This window comes from Haliotis asinina, chromosome 7 (genome assembly GCF_037392515.1).
Source record: "Haliotis asinina isolate JCU_RB_2024 chromosome 7, JCU_Hal_asi_v2, whole genome shotgun sequence".
Lineage (NCBI taxonomy): Eukaryota > Metazoa > Mollusca > Gastropoda > Lepetellida > Haliotidae > Haliotis > Haliotis asinina.
In genome coordinates, this window is record NC_090286.1 from 3217579 (window position 1) to 3234759 (window position 17181).

At 40.8% G+C, this 17181-nt stretch overlaps 2 protein-coding genes across 5 annotated transcripts in view; both read right to left on the reverse strand.

Annotated features, from left to right (window-relative positions):
* The window catches only part of LOC137291605 (uncharacterized), a 41210-nt gene extending 31000 nt beyond the window's left edge, over positions 1-10210 (reverse strand). Inside the window, exons 1-3 of one of the 4 annotated variants that reach the window (XM_067822990.1) lie at positions 4696-4788; positions 4256-4305; positions 3126-3254 (exon numbers count right to left, since the gene is read on the reverse strand). In XM_067822990.1, the coding sequence (XP_067679091.1) occupies positions 3126-3204 (79 nt within the window). In that variant the 5' untranslated portion in view covers positions 3205-3254; positions 4256-4305; positions 4696-4788. Of the gene's footprint in view, positions 1-3125; positions 3255-4255; positions 4348-4695; positions 4797-10180 lie in introns of those variants that run through there. The other 3 variants (XM_067822991.1, XM_067822989.1, XM_067822992.1) reach the window with 3 other exon arrangements.
* Positions 1-17181, reverse strand: part of LOC137291607 (scavenger receptor class F member 2-like) — a 251613-nt gene that overhangs the window by 94791 nt on the left and 139641 nt on the right. The gene's annotated exons all lie outside the window — the stretch shown is intronic.

Here is a 17181-nt window from a genome sequence, read left to right on the forward strand (position 1 = left end):
TAAACATAACAGTTTTTAGAAAATAACCAATGATGCCAGGATGATAGTTGACATGTTTTGCTGTCGACAAAAATCTGTGTGTCATCCATCACACGGTTCATGAATCTGATATTGACAACACTGCCAGATTTTCACTTGAATATGCAAATGCTTGTAAGGCCTGGAAAATTCCGGCTTAGTTGAACAAAGGTAGAAACTGAACCAGTTGTCTTGAGAACATCACCTGTACTGACTATTACTGAAGTATTGAAAACATTGTGACAGAGACATGTACACACATTCTAATGCTACAGGAGACAGGTACATCTAAAGCAGACTGAAGAGTAGGTCGAGTTTATTACCCACATACCAAAAACCCAGACGTCTACAATATTGTCAATATTGTAACTTCCACACCAGTAATGGCCAACGTCATGGCTTGTGATATTTGTCAAGGTCATCGTGCTAGTCCTTGGGGTGGTCCTCTCTACTCTCATTCGTCTTTTAATGCTCTCTCTATTAATGTTTGTATTATGACGCAGGGTAAACTGGAATTTGGATTCAATTTGTGTGGAAGTTGGATTGCTTGGAAGTTTGGTAAATTTACATATGACGGTCAAATTGTCTCCTTCATTAAGCCATTTCTCTGCTGAGTTGAGAACTTGCATTTCTGAAAATAAAGTATCCAAACAGACTCAAAGTGTGAAGAGAAAAGCAGTCACATTGTATCTTCTTCCTGAGAAAACTGGCAGGGGTATGTGATTGCTACTTCTTTTAATCACTATGATGGGACTTGCCCACCTGTGTAAATTCTTTCTGTTTTGTTTTTCTTGAAATACTCAATAAATGGAGGATCTAGTTCCTAACCTGTTTAAAGATGTGTGTGCTCTTGTATTTTGTTTGCTTGCTCTTAGAAAGGTCCACTCTGCACTTTCCTAGCTCCACCCATCATTCTCCTAGCACCACCCAGCACTCTCATAGCTCCACCAGGCACTCACCTGGCTATACCAAACACTCTCATAGCTTTACCAAGCACTCTTAGCTCTACCCAGCACTCTCCTACTTCCACCCAGCATTCCCCAGCTCCCTCCAACACTTACCTAGCTCCACACAGCATTCTTGTAGCTCCGCCCATCACTCTCCCACCTCCGTCTCTCACTCTCCCACCTCCGCACATCACTCTCCCACCTCCGCACATCACTCTCCCACCTCCGCACATCACCCTCCCACCTCCGCCGTTCTCCCAGCTCCACCCATCTCTCTCCCACCTCCGCCCATCACTCTCCCATCTCCGCCTATCACTCTCCCACCTCCGCCTATCACTTTCCCACCTCTGCACATCTCTCTCCCAGCTCCACCCATCACTCTCCCATCTCCGCACATCACCCTCCCACCTCCGCCCATCACTCTCCCACCTCCGCCCATCACTCTCCCATCTCCGCACATCACTCTCCCAGCCCCACCCACCGTTCTCCCAGCTCCATCCATCACTCTCCCAGCTCCACCCACTGTTCTCCCACCTCTGCCCATCACACACCCACCTCCGCCCAATACTCTCAGCCCCACCCACCATTCTCCAACCTCTGCCCATCACTCTCCCAGCTCCACCCACCGTTCTCCCAGCTCCAGCCAGCACTCTCTCACCTCCACACATAACTCTCTCACCTCCGCACATCACTCTCAGTAGCTCCAGCCAGCACTCTCTCAATCTCATTCCTGATTTTTCTGGTGCAGCTCAGTGACAGGCTAAATTACACAAAAAGATTAATATGAACCGTACATACAATATCCAGTACTACTGCTCAAGGCTGATTTGTTTTCCCTTGATCATTAGGTTTTAAAGACAATGACCAGATCCGAGCATGATAAATACGAATGCCATCAAAGTATTTGACAAATTCTCACATCCTTGAAACTTGTCACCATACACATACAGTCTGTTCAAATTGACCTACTTATCACGTTCATCATGGAGGGAGCCTCTTGCATCCAGGTTCACCAGGAAACTCACAGAGTCCTTGAGAGGGACAGAATGACCTTGCCCTTTGAAGTGGCAGCTAGAAATATACCCTTTGGAATTGTTCTCTATTGTTTGTATTTGTTCTTAAATCTATTGTGAAGATGACGTTGGCGTTTTCATTACAGCTGTATATGACAGTATAATTTGGTTTAGCTTCATCAGTTTCTAAAAGGGAATATATATGCTATTTTGTTGTGATGATGTTATTGACTACTTACAGTGAGTGAGTGAGTGATTTGCAACATTTCACACCTCAGTGATTTATGACCAGATATCTAACATACGTTTTCATCTACATGAGGCAATAACAGTGAAAAACCTACTCTAAACCTGCAACTTTGGACAAGGATACAGCACCTTAGGCTCTGGATTCAAACCATGTATTACCTCACCTATAAATAGCCATTATTACCATTGGGGATTTGCTGCAGAACTTTGAAGATTTATCTGGTAATGTTGATGAATCAGAGAGATAATCTCTGATAACCTTCACCTAAGAGACCTTTAAAACGTGCTTAATGATGATAATGATGACAGATCTAAAACGTGTTTAATGATGACAATGATGACAGATCATGTCTACTCTTGACCCCGGTGCAACACGTCATCATTTAATAAACATGCACTTTCCATGCATCTGTTTCCCATGCATGCATGCAAATACTGATCCCCTTCATCACACCTCTAAAAGTCTTCCATGAAGAATTTCAAACATTGTCAGTTTTTATTCCAAAAGCTTAAAGATGAAAAGCTATTGTCCTTAAACAAATTGTTATTACTCGGCAGTTTTCCAGCTTACAGGAAATGAGGGAGTGAGTATGGTTTTATGCCACCTTTGGCAATAATCCAGAATTACGACAACGGGAACACAAGAAATGGGATTCAAACATTCTATCCATGTGGGGAATCAAACCTGGGGCTTCCACATGATGAGTGAACGCATTAAGCACTAAGCCACCTTACTGTCCCTGCAGGAGATGAGAAATGCCTAAATGGACAGGATGCCTCTGGATCACACTTGGCTGTACAGTGAATATAGAGAATACATGAAAGGTTTAGATACCGCACCCAAAAAACAAGTTTCCAGAGTGTCAGGCCAGAACAAGTATGCATGCAGAGTACTTACCTGTTGCTGTTGTGTTGACCTGGTCAGTGACAACAACCATGGTGATGACAATGATGACGATGACCACAACCTGTTTCATCTTCCTGACCTTGGACTAGAGCTGAACAGGTGATGACATCCTCGTTCATTCTGTAACAGAGACACAAGACTAAGGCTCCTTCTGTAACAGAGACACAAAACTAAGGTTCATTCTGTAACAGAGACACAAGACTAAGACAACAGATCTGCAACAGACACACAAGACTAGGGTTCATTCTGTAACAAAGACACAAGACCAAGGTTCATTCTATAACAGAAACATGTAACATTTAGGTTCCTTCTTTAACAGAGACACAAGACTAAGGGTTCACTCTTTATTCTACCATGACTCAAGAAAATACTGGATTCTGTTTGGTTGTTCAGAATTATCAGATGGCATCAATTCTGGATTGATGCCATCTGTGTGTTCTATTCCAATTGAAATTTAGTCGCCATCAATTCAGTGCAGCATGTCTCTTATTTTCAAACACAGTAGGTTTATCTCCTGAACAAAGACATGTAACATTTAGGTACATTCTGACAAAGACATGTAAGATTAGGTTCATTCTGACAAATACATGTACCATTTTGGTTCATTCTGACAAATACATGTAACATTTATGGAATTAATGCTAATTTCACTACATAAACAGTGGTGCTGTATTACATATCTAATATGTAATCTTCGGAGGTGGGAGTTAGCAGGTGCCGCACTATCAGTTATTAAAGTCAGCAGCTTGCTGGATCTTGCTGCCATTCTGAACTAAGCTTGAGATAAGCTGTGCATTTGTGTATTCATTAACTACACAGAAATATAGAAAAATCAGCAACATTCAGCAACAATGAAACAACTAATATGAATAATATGACAGCTGAATAAACGATTGCATATTAGCCGTCCATGAAATTCATCTGTGGACAGTTACACTTGACTACAAGTTGGTAGGATGTATGCGATCTGTCAACAGGAATATCATTAGATTTCTTTTGAAAAGCACATGCTGTTTAAACAATGTCTGCCTTCACCACACCATTAAGCTAGCTGATATGAAAGGTATCCGTTGTTGACATGCACTGTTACATATGTAAACATGTGTCAAAGGTGAACTTACTTGAAAGAGATATTTTGTCGGCCTTTCAGTTTCACTAGATCACACCAAGGCTGTAAAAGTTATACATAGTCGACTTATGAGTCAGTTTGTTGATGTCTCGGATCGGTACCAGTTATAAGCATTCGTGGTTTGTAATAAAAATAAATATTAAATATAGTCATATAACGGAGGTTTCGCGCGATATCCTGTTTATTCAGTACTTATGCTTCGGAGAACTGCTTGGCGCTTTCAAGAAAATGTGACGTAACTTCACCATAAACAGCTACGCGTACACTCCGAACACTGCTAAATATCAGTGACAGATACCTGAAGCTCCTTTCATCACATACTGTAACGCAATCATACAACAGTGAGCGGAGATTTGTCATTTTGACTGAGAGTAATTTTACAGGATTATTGTCATATGTAAACGTAGACACACGTGTCAATGTTCAACTCACCTAGATATCGTGCTATATAAACCAATATACTAGAATATTACGAGCCCCGTGTCGACTTCTCCTGCGCAATGGCCGGCCTCCCGCTTCCGATTTACGCGGTCGCGAGTTCGGAAAGGGAAATCCCCCGAAACTATTTTAAGTCTCTTCGTCAACATGAGTCATGCGGTATATCATTTCGTTTTGGGCTTTATGTTTGCACAGAGAGGGTGAAAAAAAAAACAGATTGAGGATGTGAGGTGTAGTGGGGGTGTACTTCCCCGGGTTTTTGTGCTTATTTGCTGTACCCTCGCACTCACAGTCCCAGAGTCTTGAAACAGCAAGGTGGGGGTTAGGAGTGGAATTGGGTGTATACTATGGACTAGTTCATGGGCCTATATCCAGGATATACCCGAGTATATTGTGGGGACAGTGGCATACGCTGGCCCTTATACCGAGTTCGATTCCCCAATGGGTAGAATGTGTGAAGCTCATTTCTGATGTCCCCGCCGTGATATTGCTGGAATATTGCTAAACCACACTCACAGTCACTCCTTTCACACACAGAGTTACATTCGATAGTAGGGGCGGATACATCTTTTTGAGAAAGGTGGATGAGGTGGGGTGCAAACTACTGAGAGAACGGAGAGAGCACACTTCATTTTCACCCGTGTTTGAATGGTCATTTAACAATAGGCCCACACAGCATTCCGACGTTAGCCCAACGTTGGCCGAAAATGCTTTTTTAAGCATTCCCCCAACATCTGAATCATTGTAACACATGTACTTTTGCATTTTTTTTGTATTTGGATTACCAGTTTTAATAGAATGTAAGATATAAGAGAAAGTTAAATTTACGGCTTTACAGTAATCACCCAAACTGACACCTGCGACATCACACTTTTAACAAATGGGGTTAATATATATTGGTTAAATATATATGTCAGAGCTTGTGGTTTCTATGCAGGTGATGTGTACAGTTCGTGGCAGCAAAATCACTTGACGTACAGAACATACAGGAATGGTGATTTCAACTGATGTACCCACACAATGGTTAGCAATTTGAATATCAACAATTGTTTAATATTGTTGTGAATCGTCTGTGATATACATGTATATAGACGTGAAAATTGTTCATTGTATTCAGAAACACTTAAAATTTTTACCATTTAACATCAAGCTGTCCAGAGGACTGTCCATCATGGACAGAGAGAGTGAATTGAACGTGAAGAATATATTGCTAGCTATATGTGATTGTACTGAGAGATTCATACAAACATTTCAGGGTAGGTAAGGGGTACTGAGGAATTAAACACACGTTGGGCCAACGTTGGATCAACGTTTCTTTGCAAACGTTGGGCCAACGTTGGCCCGACGGTCAGGATTACGCTGGGGCAACATACGTTGCCAACCGACGTAATGGCGTCTATGTGTGCGTCATCTGCTACTGCAGTTGTTTCCAGTGACAGGTGACTGGAACATCCGGCACACTGAATAGAAAGGTCAAGGTTACCATAACCCAACAACAATATGCTACATAACGCTATTGACAGCAAGATGGTGGTCGATAGTGTGATACTTATCGATGCATATAAGGTTGGGCTTTTTCAAACCGACTCCTGCGAGAAACAATTTGAACGGACTGAATGACAAATAACAACGTGTCATCAACAAAAGAATTCAGTATTTAACACAAGCAACTAGCAGTCACCTGAATGATTGAATGAAGGCTTGCAGGCCTGATTGATTGGGTGAGTGAAGGCTTGCATGCCTGAGTGATTTAGTGGAGGCTTGCATGCCTGACTGTGTGGGTGAAGGCTTGCATGCCTGATTGTGTGGGTGAAGGCTTGCATGTCTGGTTGTTTGAGTGAGCAAGTAAATGCTTACATGCCGTCGTGAAGTCACACAGTGACTGATATTTGGTTGTAGTGGTGAAGTCACCCAGTGACTGATATTTGTTTGAAGTGGTGAAGTCACACAGTCAGTGATATGTGATTGTAGTGGTGAAGTCACACAGTCAGTGATAGGTGATTGAACTGGTGACATCACACAGTGAGTGATAGGTGATTCTAAAGATGAAGTCACACAGTGAGTGATATGTGGTTGCAGTGGTGAAGTCACACAGTGAGTGATATGTGGTTGTAGTGGTGAAGGCACACAGTCAGTGATATGTGATTGTAGTGGTGAAGTCACACAGTCAGTGATAGGTGATTGAACTGGTGACATCACACAGTGAGTGATAGGTGATTCTAAAGATGAAGTCACACAGTGAGTGATATGTGGTTGCAGTGGTGAAGTCACACAGTGAGTGATATGTGGTTGTAGTGGTGAAGGCACACAGTCAGTGATATGTGATTGTAGTGGTGAAGTCACACAGTCAGTGATAGGTGATTGAACTGGTGACATCACACAGTGAGTGATAGGTGATTCTAAAGATGAAGTCACACAGTGAGTGATATGTGGTTGCAGTGGTGAAGTCACACAGTGAGTGATATGTGGTTGTAGTGGTGAAGTCACACAGTGAGTGATATCTGGTTGTACTGATGAAGTCACATAGTGAGTGATGTGTGATTGTACTGGTGAAGTCACAAAGTGAGTGATATGTGGTTGTACAGGTTGTTTTAAGCTATATTCAAACAATATCAAGCGCGGGCGACACTAGAATCGTTTGCATGATGAATGAAAAGTGAAAGAGTGTCCGGTTGTACGTTTAGACAACTTCACCATGTTCATCGGGTTATGTTTAAAGGTCAGTAATGGTTTCGTGTGTAGCGAATATAATAGTACCTTGAAAACTCTCACCGATACGTCATCATTGTCATCCAGCTACAGACACATTGGCGGGGTTTTGGTTACCAAAACAATTTAATGTATATTTGTAATATAGCACCTCCATATGTTCGGCGGTGGCGTATGGTGCCGTGACGTCATACCTCGAGGTCAATGCTCTACAAGACGTAGTACCTTAAATTGGTAACCGTCGCCGGACAGGTACAACTTGATTGATCCCTAGACTCCGTGGGCCATTTTCTGTCACTGTTAAAAATCCAACCGTCATAAAATGGATTTCCTTGTTGCTATTCATTGAACATTTGTCTAACTGGAACTGGAGATCGCGCAGTCCCAATACGGTGGTCAATACATTGGTGAATACGTTTGGAAGTATGTCATACTTCACACCCGGTTACAGCCTGCTCACAGTTCATAGAAATACAAGTATAATTGGAAACGAATATCTTTTACGATTGTGAAAACAAGTTTTCCAAAGAGTAACTTGATCTTCTGCATCCTCGCAAGATATTTACAAAATAGACTCGTGAAGGTCCCGGGGTAGAATAGGCCTTCAGCAACCCATGCTTGCCATAAAAGGCAACTATGCTTGTCGTAAGAGGCGACTAACGGGATCGGGTGGTCAGGCTCGCTGACTGGGTTGACACATGTCATCGGTTCCCAGTTGCGCAGATCGATGCTCATGTTGTTGATCACAGAATTGCCTGGTCCAGACTCGACTATTTACAGACCGCCGCCATATAGCTGTAATATTGCTGAGTGCGGCGTAAAACTAAACTCACTCACCCACTATTGACAAAATATTCTGACAAGATGGTTAGATAGAAAGGCAATATCTGCATCAAGCCTCGGTAGCTTTGCTTTAATTAATATTGGCGCCAGGCTGCAAACAAACCGCCATGTATACGAGTCGTGGACATATCTATTGTATTCAGTTCTGTCATAAAGTATTTAATTTGTTGAAAAGGTTCGTCCGTTAGTTACGTTTCTTTGTAGTTTTAAATACAGATTATCACGAAAATCATTACAACAAATGCACAAGTCATACATATCACCGATGTTCGATTACTGTTCACATCTTTAGGATAATTGTACTTAAAAACATAAAACCTTGTTGAAAATTTACATTAAGATGCTCAGTGGACGATTTGCGGGGGCAGTTACAGGAACAAGCCATGATTGAATTTATAGGGAAACTAACTCCTCTCCCCTTGTTGACCGTAGACAAAATAGCAATTTATCATTAGTTTACAAAAAGGTTACTCAAATGACACCTGTTTATTTATACTTATGACCTGCTACCTGAAAAAGTATCACAGTGACCATCAGTTAAGAAATAGTAAGAACATTCAAACTATTAGATGTCGTAGTGACTTGTACAACAATTGGGTCTTAAAGGATACAATAACACAATGGAATGGCGTGTCTTAAAATATGAATGAGATTGAAACTATAGGCCACTTAAAAATGTATTACAATCATCTAAGCCAGTTAATTGTAATATATCTGATAATAACTTTGGTACATGTTTCTGCCAACTTCTCCATTGACGCCGCGGACTTAGATAATCCATTCTGATCCTGCGTCACTCCTTTGAGGATACTTTACATTACTTCTTTACTTTTCCTAATTATTTCAAACTCGTGAAGGTCCCGGAGTAGAATAGGCCTTCAGCAACCCATGCTTGCCATAAAAGGCGACTATGCTTGTCGTAAGAGGCGACTAACGGGATCGGGTGGTCAGGCTCGCTGACTGGGTTGACACATGTCATCGGTTCCCAATTGCGCAGATCGATGCTCATGTTGTTGATCACAGAATTGTCTGGTCCAGACTCGATTATTTACAGACCGCCTCCATATAGCTGTAATATTGCTGAGTGCGGCGTAAAACTAAACTCACTCACTCACTCCTAATTATTTCAGCATCAGATATGGCATGTATTTTTACATTAATGGATATAACTTAAAGTGTGTCTTAAATGGAAATCCAAAATAAAACTAAACTTATAAATCCTCTTATACTAACATCAGTCCATACTTTTATGATAAATTCGCATAGGTTTGATAAATGACTTTAATGATGTTCAATACCTTATTTGCTTTCCGATCATACTGCTTATTATTTAATGCTTGCTGTATTTATATATTAATGGAGAGGTATTCAAATAAGCTATTACATCTTGTTTACTAAGTATGAAATACATTCAGTATGAAATATTTTTGAAAAAACAACAACCAAAAACCCAACAGATTTGTGCTGCTAACCGCAACAGGAATAGGTCCTGAAATATCCGAGACATCACGAGTTGTTTTGAAGTGAAGAAAACCACAGCAGGTTGTACGTTTAGGTGATAAAGTGAGGTTGTCAGTGAAGGCCATAGAACCTCCAACCCTCACCCTACCACAAAACCCCAAACCCCAACCTATAACATCTACACTCACCGGCGTCCATTGACACATACACACAGACACACAGACACACACACAGACACGCACCGACCCACCGACCGACACACAGACAGACTCATATCGCACGCACACTCTAAGCTGGCGCACGCACGCACGCACACACACACAACAATGCAACATTTGCGAAAACCCGCTACTCAAGATTTAAGTGGAAGCTGCAGTCATTATCCAAGCACGACCCCTCATCACTTATAAAGGTCCTTCATCGCATGAAGAACGCACAACTAACCGATTATTCAAGCTTTTCTTACCTCTAGCTAGGTCCCATCTGCTCTGAAACTGTCGTGATGTGGGGCATACTTATACTTGTACGTCGAGGAAATAATACAAGCACCAATAGAATTGAGGCAAGCACATCGACGAAGTAAATTTTTAATGCGTTATTACGATGTGAAGAAAATGCAACGTAATAACAGCCAATGTTACTCATTGAGACTAAAACATCTTTAACGACGAGGGGACAGTGGCACCTGCGCAATGTTGAAAACATCATTACCACTCGTAGTGCGAGGTTTCGTTCTATTGAACACGCTATCTGAAAAAGATATTTATCCCGAAGAACATATTATATCACAAACCGTTTTGGGAGAAAGTGGAAAACGCACCGTTCGAAAAATGCTAACTGGGTCTATTTTCGAACAGCCAAAGACACCACTGAAGACTCTTTTGCAACAGCGAAAGACGCCATTGAAGACGCTTTTGTAATAGCCAAAGACAATACTGAAGACTATTTTTGTAAGAACAGACGACAAGATTGAAGACTCTTTGGTAACAGCCAAAGACATCATTGAAGACTTTTGTAACAGCCAAAGACAACAGTGTAGACTCTTTCCTAACAGCCAAAGACAATATTGACGACCACTTTCAGACAAAGATAATATTGAAGACGAATGTAATGAACACAACTCACAGTGCCACACAGGGCCAGCAAACAGCATGCAATTTATAACATCTATGGTTAAAATTAGTTTGTTAAACAATTGACCTGGAAAATATCAAGAGAAACTACTCACTGTCCTACGGGAAAAACTCAACAATTAAACACATAAACAGAAACAATAACTCTCTGTGACCCATGTAATGAGATCGATGGGACCCGCATCTCCTGGACACCAACACAGGATTTTACCTTGACTCACAGAAGTAGGGGCGCCGGAGAACCCAATCAATACAATGTTACGGGACCTTGCTGCAAGTATGCTTCCCATAAAACAGTTAAATTAGACTGACTAATCTATATGTAGCCACTTTGCAAAGTATCCCATACTGTTTAAAGGTACGGTTTACACATGAACTGATGCATTGCAAAACAAATCAGTTCAGCCGAAGATGTGTTATTGCCATGAATTCAATAAAGGAATATATGAAGATGTGATTATTAACGTTAACGTTAAACAAACTGGCCCATGCACATGTACATACGTAAGATTCGCCGACATAGGGAGGTGTTAATTGACATGCATTGATAGCGTTTGAGAATTAAGGGTCCTACCCGGAGGGTGGGGGGTTATGATAAGAGGCGATACACCGAATGTTTGCCGAATACATTATATAGACAAAGGAATTAGAATTTCGGAGCACTTTGGACATATATTGAAACAAATAGGTCGTTTGAATAATGAAGTGTTAAAGAAACCTATTGAAATGGTTTAGTCTAAGCTTGACAACAAACGTTAACAAAACTGTACTCCCAAACGCAGCTATCTGCATATGCTTCCAGCAATTTGATGCATGATCCATTTGCAATTCATCTGCGTAAACTTTGCAGCTGGCTCCACTAAGTTGGTGGAGACATTCATCTTGGATGTAACCACATGTATATGTTACAGTCAGATTGTGTTATCAGTCATTTCGTGAAGTGACTTAGAGGGTCAGCCATTTCGCGTTATTGTTTGTTACAACAGTCAGTGTACGTCAGTCATTTCATGAAATCTTCCCTTGATAACTTAATCTACAAAAGTGGATCACAAGTTCAACATCACTTATTGTCACTAACATTTAAAACTATTGTTGTAACGACTGTTGCACATCTGCTTCGCTTTGAAGGATTTACAGCTGTTTGACACTTGCTGTGTCCAGGGCAGCCACACCCCACCTCATGGAAAAGCATGAAATGATTGGGGTATACTGATTGTTGTTACCCAACTTGACTCGAAATGTCTCACCCTCTTAGTCATTTTACTGAAATTTTCAGTCATTTCATGAAATGACTGATTTCGCAATCTGATATATGGTAAACCCTTTAAGCGAGTCTAAACTTTTGATGTGTAGCATAAATGGACCCTGTAAAATACTGAGAAGGTCCAGAGTCTGGAATTATTCAGTGGATATGACTAATGGCTGAAATAACAGACACAGATAACTACTCAGGACACACTGTACGTAAGCTCTTGGTACTTGTGTGTTCGGACGGAGTAAGTTGGATTTTCTGCGTCCATCGTCTTTACTCATTCATTCATTCATTCATTTAGCGCACATATCCACGCAACCAGTAATGCTCAAGGCGCGGTTAGTTTATAGGTAGTATTTAACGTGTTTGTGTGGCCGATGAAAGGTTTTTGGGGGTAGAGGTTGGGACTGCGGGACCCCTCAAACAGAAAAGACAGCCCTCGGCCTAGAGGTGAAGACCCCACGGGCTTATATGGCCGAAAGGTTCGATTCCCAACTGTTGAGCGGATGGTGGAAGTTACCTTGTCTTTAAAGAGTTGAATCGCAGTTTCCACCAGGGAACACATACAGAAAGCCCATTGTTGTGTTCCGTGTTGTCATTGTTAAACTATTGTGAATAGTGTTAAGTAGCTGTATCCTGCACAGCCTACTGGTGTTCGTAAGCCATACTGTCTGAACTGTTACACTATAGAGAGAGAGAATCAGTCGCTCAGTTTGTTTCTATTGTTGAGAATCTGTTGTACTGCACGCATGTTTGTAGGCCTTTAGAATAGTCCTTACAAATATTTGACAGTGCAGTTATTCGTGACATAATGTGTGATACAAAAGGTGCGCTGGGGAATCGTGTCAAAGAATTTGTTTTCCAGAAAACGATAGTTGCCACGAAAGCAAAGATTTATCGAAAAAAGTCACGAAACACTGTTTCCGCATGAAATGGTGATATGCTATACCCTAGCCGGGTATATATGTCAACCGGAGAGACTTGGTGCACTCCGAAGTTGACTCGGAACGAGTTCTACTCTCGTTTAAGCTGCGATCACTGCGGTCACTTGAACCACTAGGTTCTTCCCCTTGTAGCCGTCTAGTGAACCGAGTCGGTGGCCAGGAGTATTCCCCTTATACATGTCTGCACTTAGTAAATACTGGTTTCACTGGTTTTTAAACTTTAATCTTAATGAATATTTAAAATACTGCTGCAAAGTAAATACATTTTGCGGCTTGTTGACTATGATTGCCAATATCCCTATCACTACCACAAATACCACTACCATTGTGTTATCAATACCCGTGCTTGTCGTAAGAGGCGTCTAACGGGATCGGGTGGCCAGGCTCCCTGACTGTGTTGTCATCGTATCCCAGTCATGTAGATAGATGCTCATGCTCTTGATAACCTGATTACAGATCGCCGCTAAGTGGAATGTTGGATTGTCGCTTAAACATAAACTCACTCACTCACTTTCCTACTACCACAACCATCATCACCATGACGACCACTACCACTACAGCTACCACTACCTCTATCATTGCTACAACTACCTCCGCCATGATAAACATATGAACATATTTGCATATGACAGATGCTCGAATGAGGATCAAACAAACCGAGATGTCTATCACGCAATAGTTTACCGTGCGAACGAAGTACATACTAATACGCAGTCCACAAGTCCATCAAGAGGTCGAGGAAATATAAACATAATATTGTTGTGGCAGGTCGTGAGAACAGTTGTCGTAGGTCCTGCAGCTGAATGTGGACAATGATGGGGAAATAGAGACGGGCACTTCCTCTGAAACAGTGCGCGTCTAAGTTTAGTGTTGAGTGCATTTAAGTGCGCTGTGATAGAGGTCACATGTTTCATGGTGTTAAATGTGTGTGTGTGTGTGTGTGTGTGTGTGTGTGTGTGTGTGTGTGTGTGTGTGTGTGTGTGTGTGTAATGTTTGTGTGTGTCTGGTTAATGTTTATGTGGCTATGTGCGCTTACTTAATCTTTGTGTTGCTAACTGTGCCTATGTTTAATGTTTGTATGGCCATGTGTACGTGTGTGTCTGTTCAATATTTGTTTGGCTATGTGTGTGTCTGTTTAATGCTTGGTTGGCTATGTGTGTGTCTGATTAATATTTATGTGGGCTATAGGTGTATGTTAAATGTTTTGTGGAGTGAGTGTATATGTTAGATGTTTGTATATAGCTATGTGTGTCTGTTCAATGTTTGTGTAGCTATGTGTGTGTGTGTGTTTAATATTTGTAATGCACTGTTTCCCCTGTGATACACATAATATGCAATTACACTATCTCTTCTGTATTAAAAACAATGCACCTCTAGACTGTCTCCTGTCTCTCTATAGACTGTCATACACACAATATACAGCTACACTGTCTCCTCTGTAATATACACACTATACACCTACACTGTCTCCTCTGAATTACATTCATAAAGCTACATCATCATCCCTAGTTTATGAAACAGTTAAAGAGGCACCAACTTTTTAAAAATGAATTTCCTATAAATAAAACGTCCTTCTTGTTGACACATTGTCAATGATGTACATATTACCCTACATATTACCCTACATATTACCCACTAGCACATAGTTCTATGCCAGCACCACTGGGTCATCAGGCTACTTCCTCCCTAACTGACTCATTGCTGGGGACATCGTCCTTCCATCGCCTGACCTTTCGCTTTCCTATTCCCTTCTGGGAGGAACACTCTAGAAACAAACACAGATAGCAAGCATGCAGCATTCGTAAAACACAAGTTCAAATAGTCATAAGGTCATTACTGAATAACGCCCACCAAACTCTCGTGAAGGGAACTGATGATTACATATGGCAAAACCCTGCCCTCACCAGGAAGGAAGCTTTGCCACAAGGAATTGTTCAATTCTGTCTGTGTGTCACGGCTACGTGCTGGACCCGACTAACTTAGATCCACACAAAAGCAGTAATGTCAGTGTATACAAATTACATCAGTACTTGCTGGATCGGACAGATGCCGGTTTATGACACCTTATACTGTACATAACTTAGTTGCTACGAATTACGGACAGCATGGTTTTCATTTACAATAACTTAATAAGTCATTAATTCATCATCGCAGACATGATGTTTTCTTAAACTGTTATATGCGCTCTCGTGTAGACGAAAACATGTACCCGTTGAGCTTTCCAGACATTAAAAATGTGTGAAAAGGCACCTGCAATCATCTGCCCTATAATCACCTGTACACATGTAATCACCTGCCCTTTAGTGTTAAATGATGACACTTGAAACAATGATTCAAACCATACGTTACAGTGTTTCTGAACAAAAATCAAAATAACGGATTGCACTCAACATAATGTTTGTCACTGATGCATCACATTTTGAAACGTCCTTAACATATTTGCCATAAAACTTTTCGAAAGCTAAACCGAGGCCACGAATGTTTTGACTTTGATCAAACAACTTCTGTGTAAGAGTCGCGTGGCTGTTGGTAAAACACTCAAGTTTGATTGTACATCAAAAGTTGCTCATGTTTGATTGTACATATAACGTTGCTCATGTTTGATTGTACATTAAACGTTGCTCATGTTTGATTGTACATTAAACATTACTCATGTTTGATTGTACATATAACGTTGCTCATGTTTGATTGTACATATAACGTTGCTCATGTTTGATTGTACATTAAACGTTGCTCATGTTTGATTGTACATTAAACGTTGCTCATGTTTGATTGTACATATAACGTTACTCATGTTTAATTGTACATATAACGTTGCTCATGTTTGATTGTACATATAACGTTGCTCATGTTTGATTGTACATTAAACGTTGCTCATGTTTGATTGTACATATAACGTTGCTCATGTTTGATTGTACATTAAACGTTGCTCATGTTTGATTGTACATTAAACGTTGCTCATGTTTGATTGTACATTAAACGTTGCTCATGTTTGATTGTACATTAAACGTTGCTCATGTTTGATTGTACATTAAACGTTGCTCATGTTTGATTGTATATAAAAAGTAACCATTGAAAACACTAAAGGCTGGGGCTATGGCATGGTCGATATGATTGGACCTTTGACTATTGGGAACATGAAATGATCCTGTTGCCATACAGCTCTACGGAGAGTGTTTTTTGACTGTGAATCTCCATGCAGATATCTATATAATATGAAACAGTGTAAGCTCCAGCTATGTTGCGGGTGTAAATGACGTGACATACGGCTGTCACATCGTTGTCCATGTAATCAGGGTAATTGTCAATTGATAACAGACATACTTAATAGAGTGTCAACTATCACGCTGACGGGACGTGATGCTCAACTTGCTTGGACCAAATACCCAAGTCTTTTGATAAAATGGCGGCCCAGGCAAGCTAGTATGAAGACCCCTTGTGGCCGAAATATCTAGGCGTTTACCGCGAAGGTAACGCAGCACCAAAAAGTACCACTCACAAAAAACGTTGTAATAGCAACGTTTTAATTATTACACATATATGGATGAAATAGCAACGATGTTCTAGACAGATGCCATGCCACTGACCTGACTACAGGTAGAACATGATTGTATGTGTCTTACAATACGGTTAGAAATCGCTTAAGGGTACACTAAATATTTGCTAAGAAGGGGAAACTGCTTAACAAATTTACTTTCCGTAGTATCTAAAATAACGTTAGTCCATTCAAAAATATTAATATGTTTCACCGCTCTTGAACGGTTATGGTATTCGTAAGCAAAATATTGAAGCATGAGAAAAAATGTTCAGGTGGAAATATGAAATTACTTTTAGCATCTGCTATACATAGTTTCAACGACGGTAAACATCAGCATCCTAATCATCCTAATCCTAATCCTGTTTTGTACTATTATCATTGTTTTACCGTCTATTGCAGTATTGTCAGTATTTGGTAATTAATAGACTGCAACAGTACACCCGTTCGCTTTAGTATTCTTCACATCTCCACTGAAAATATATTTTGTCTTCATTTTTTACAATAATCGTGGGAAACGTGCTGGGGAGAGGGTTATTACCATGGAAACCTGTATCATATGTTTATGCGAAATAAGAACTGTAAGCATATCTGCTGAACGTT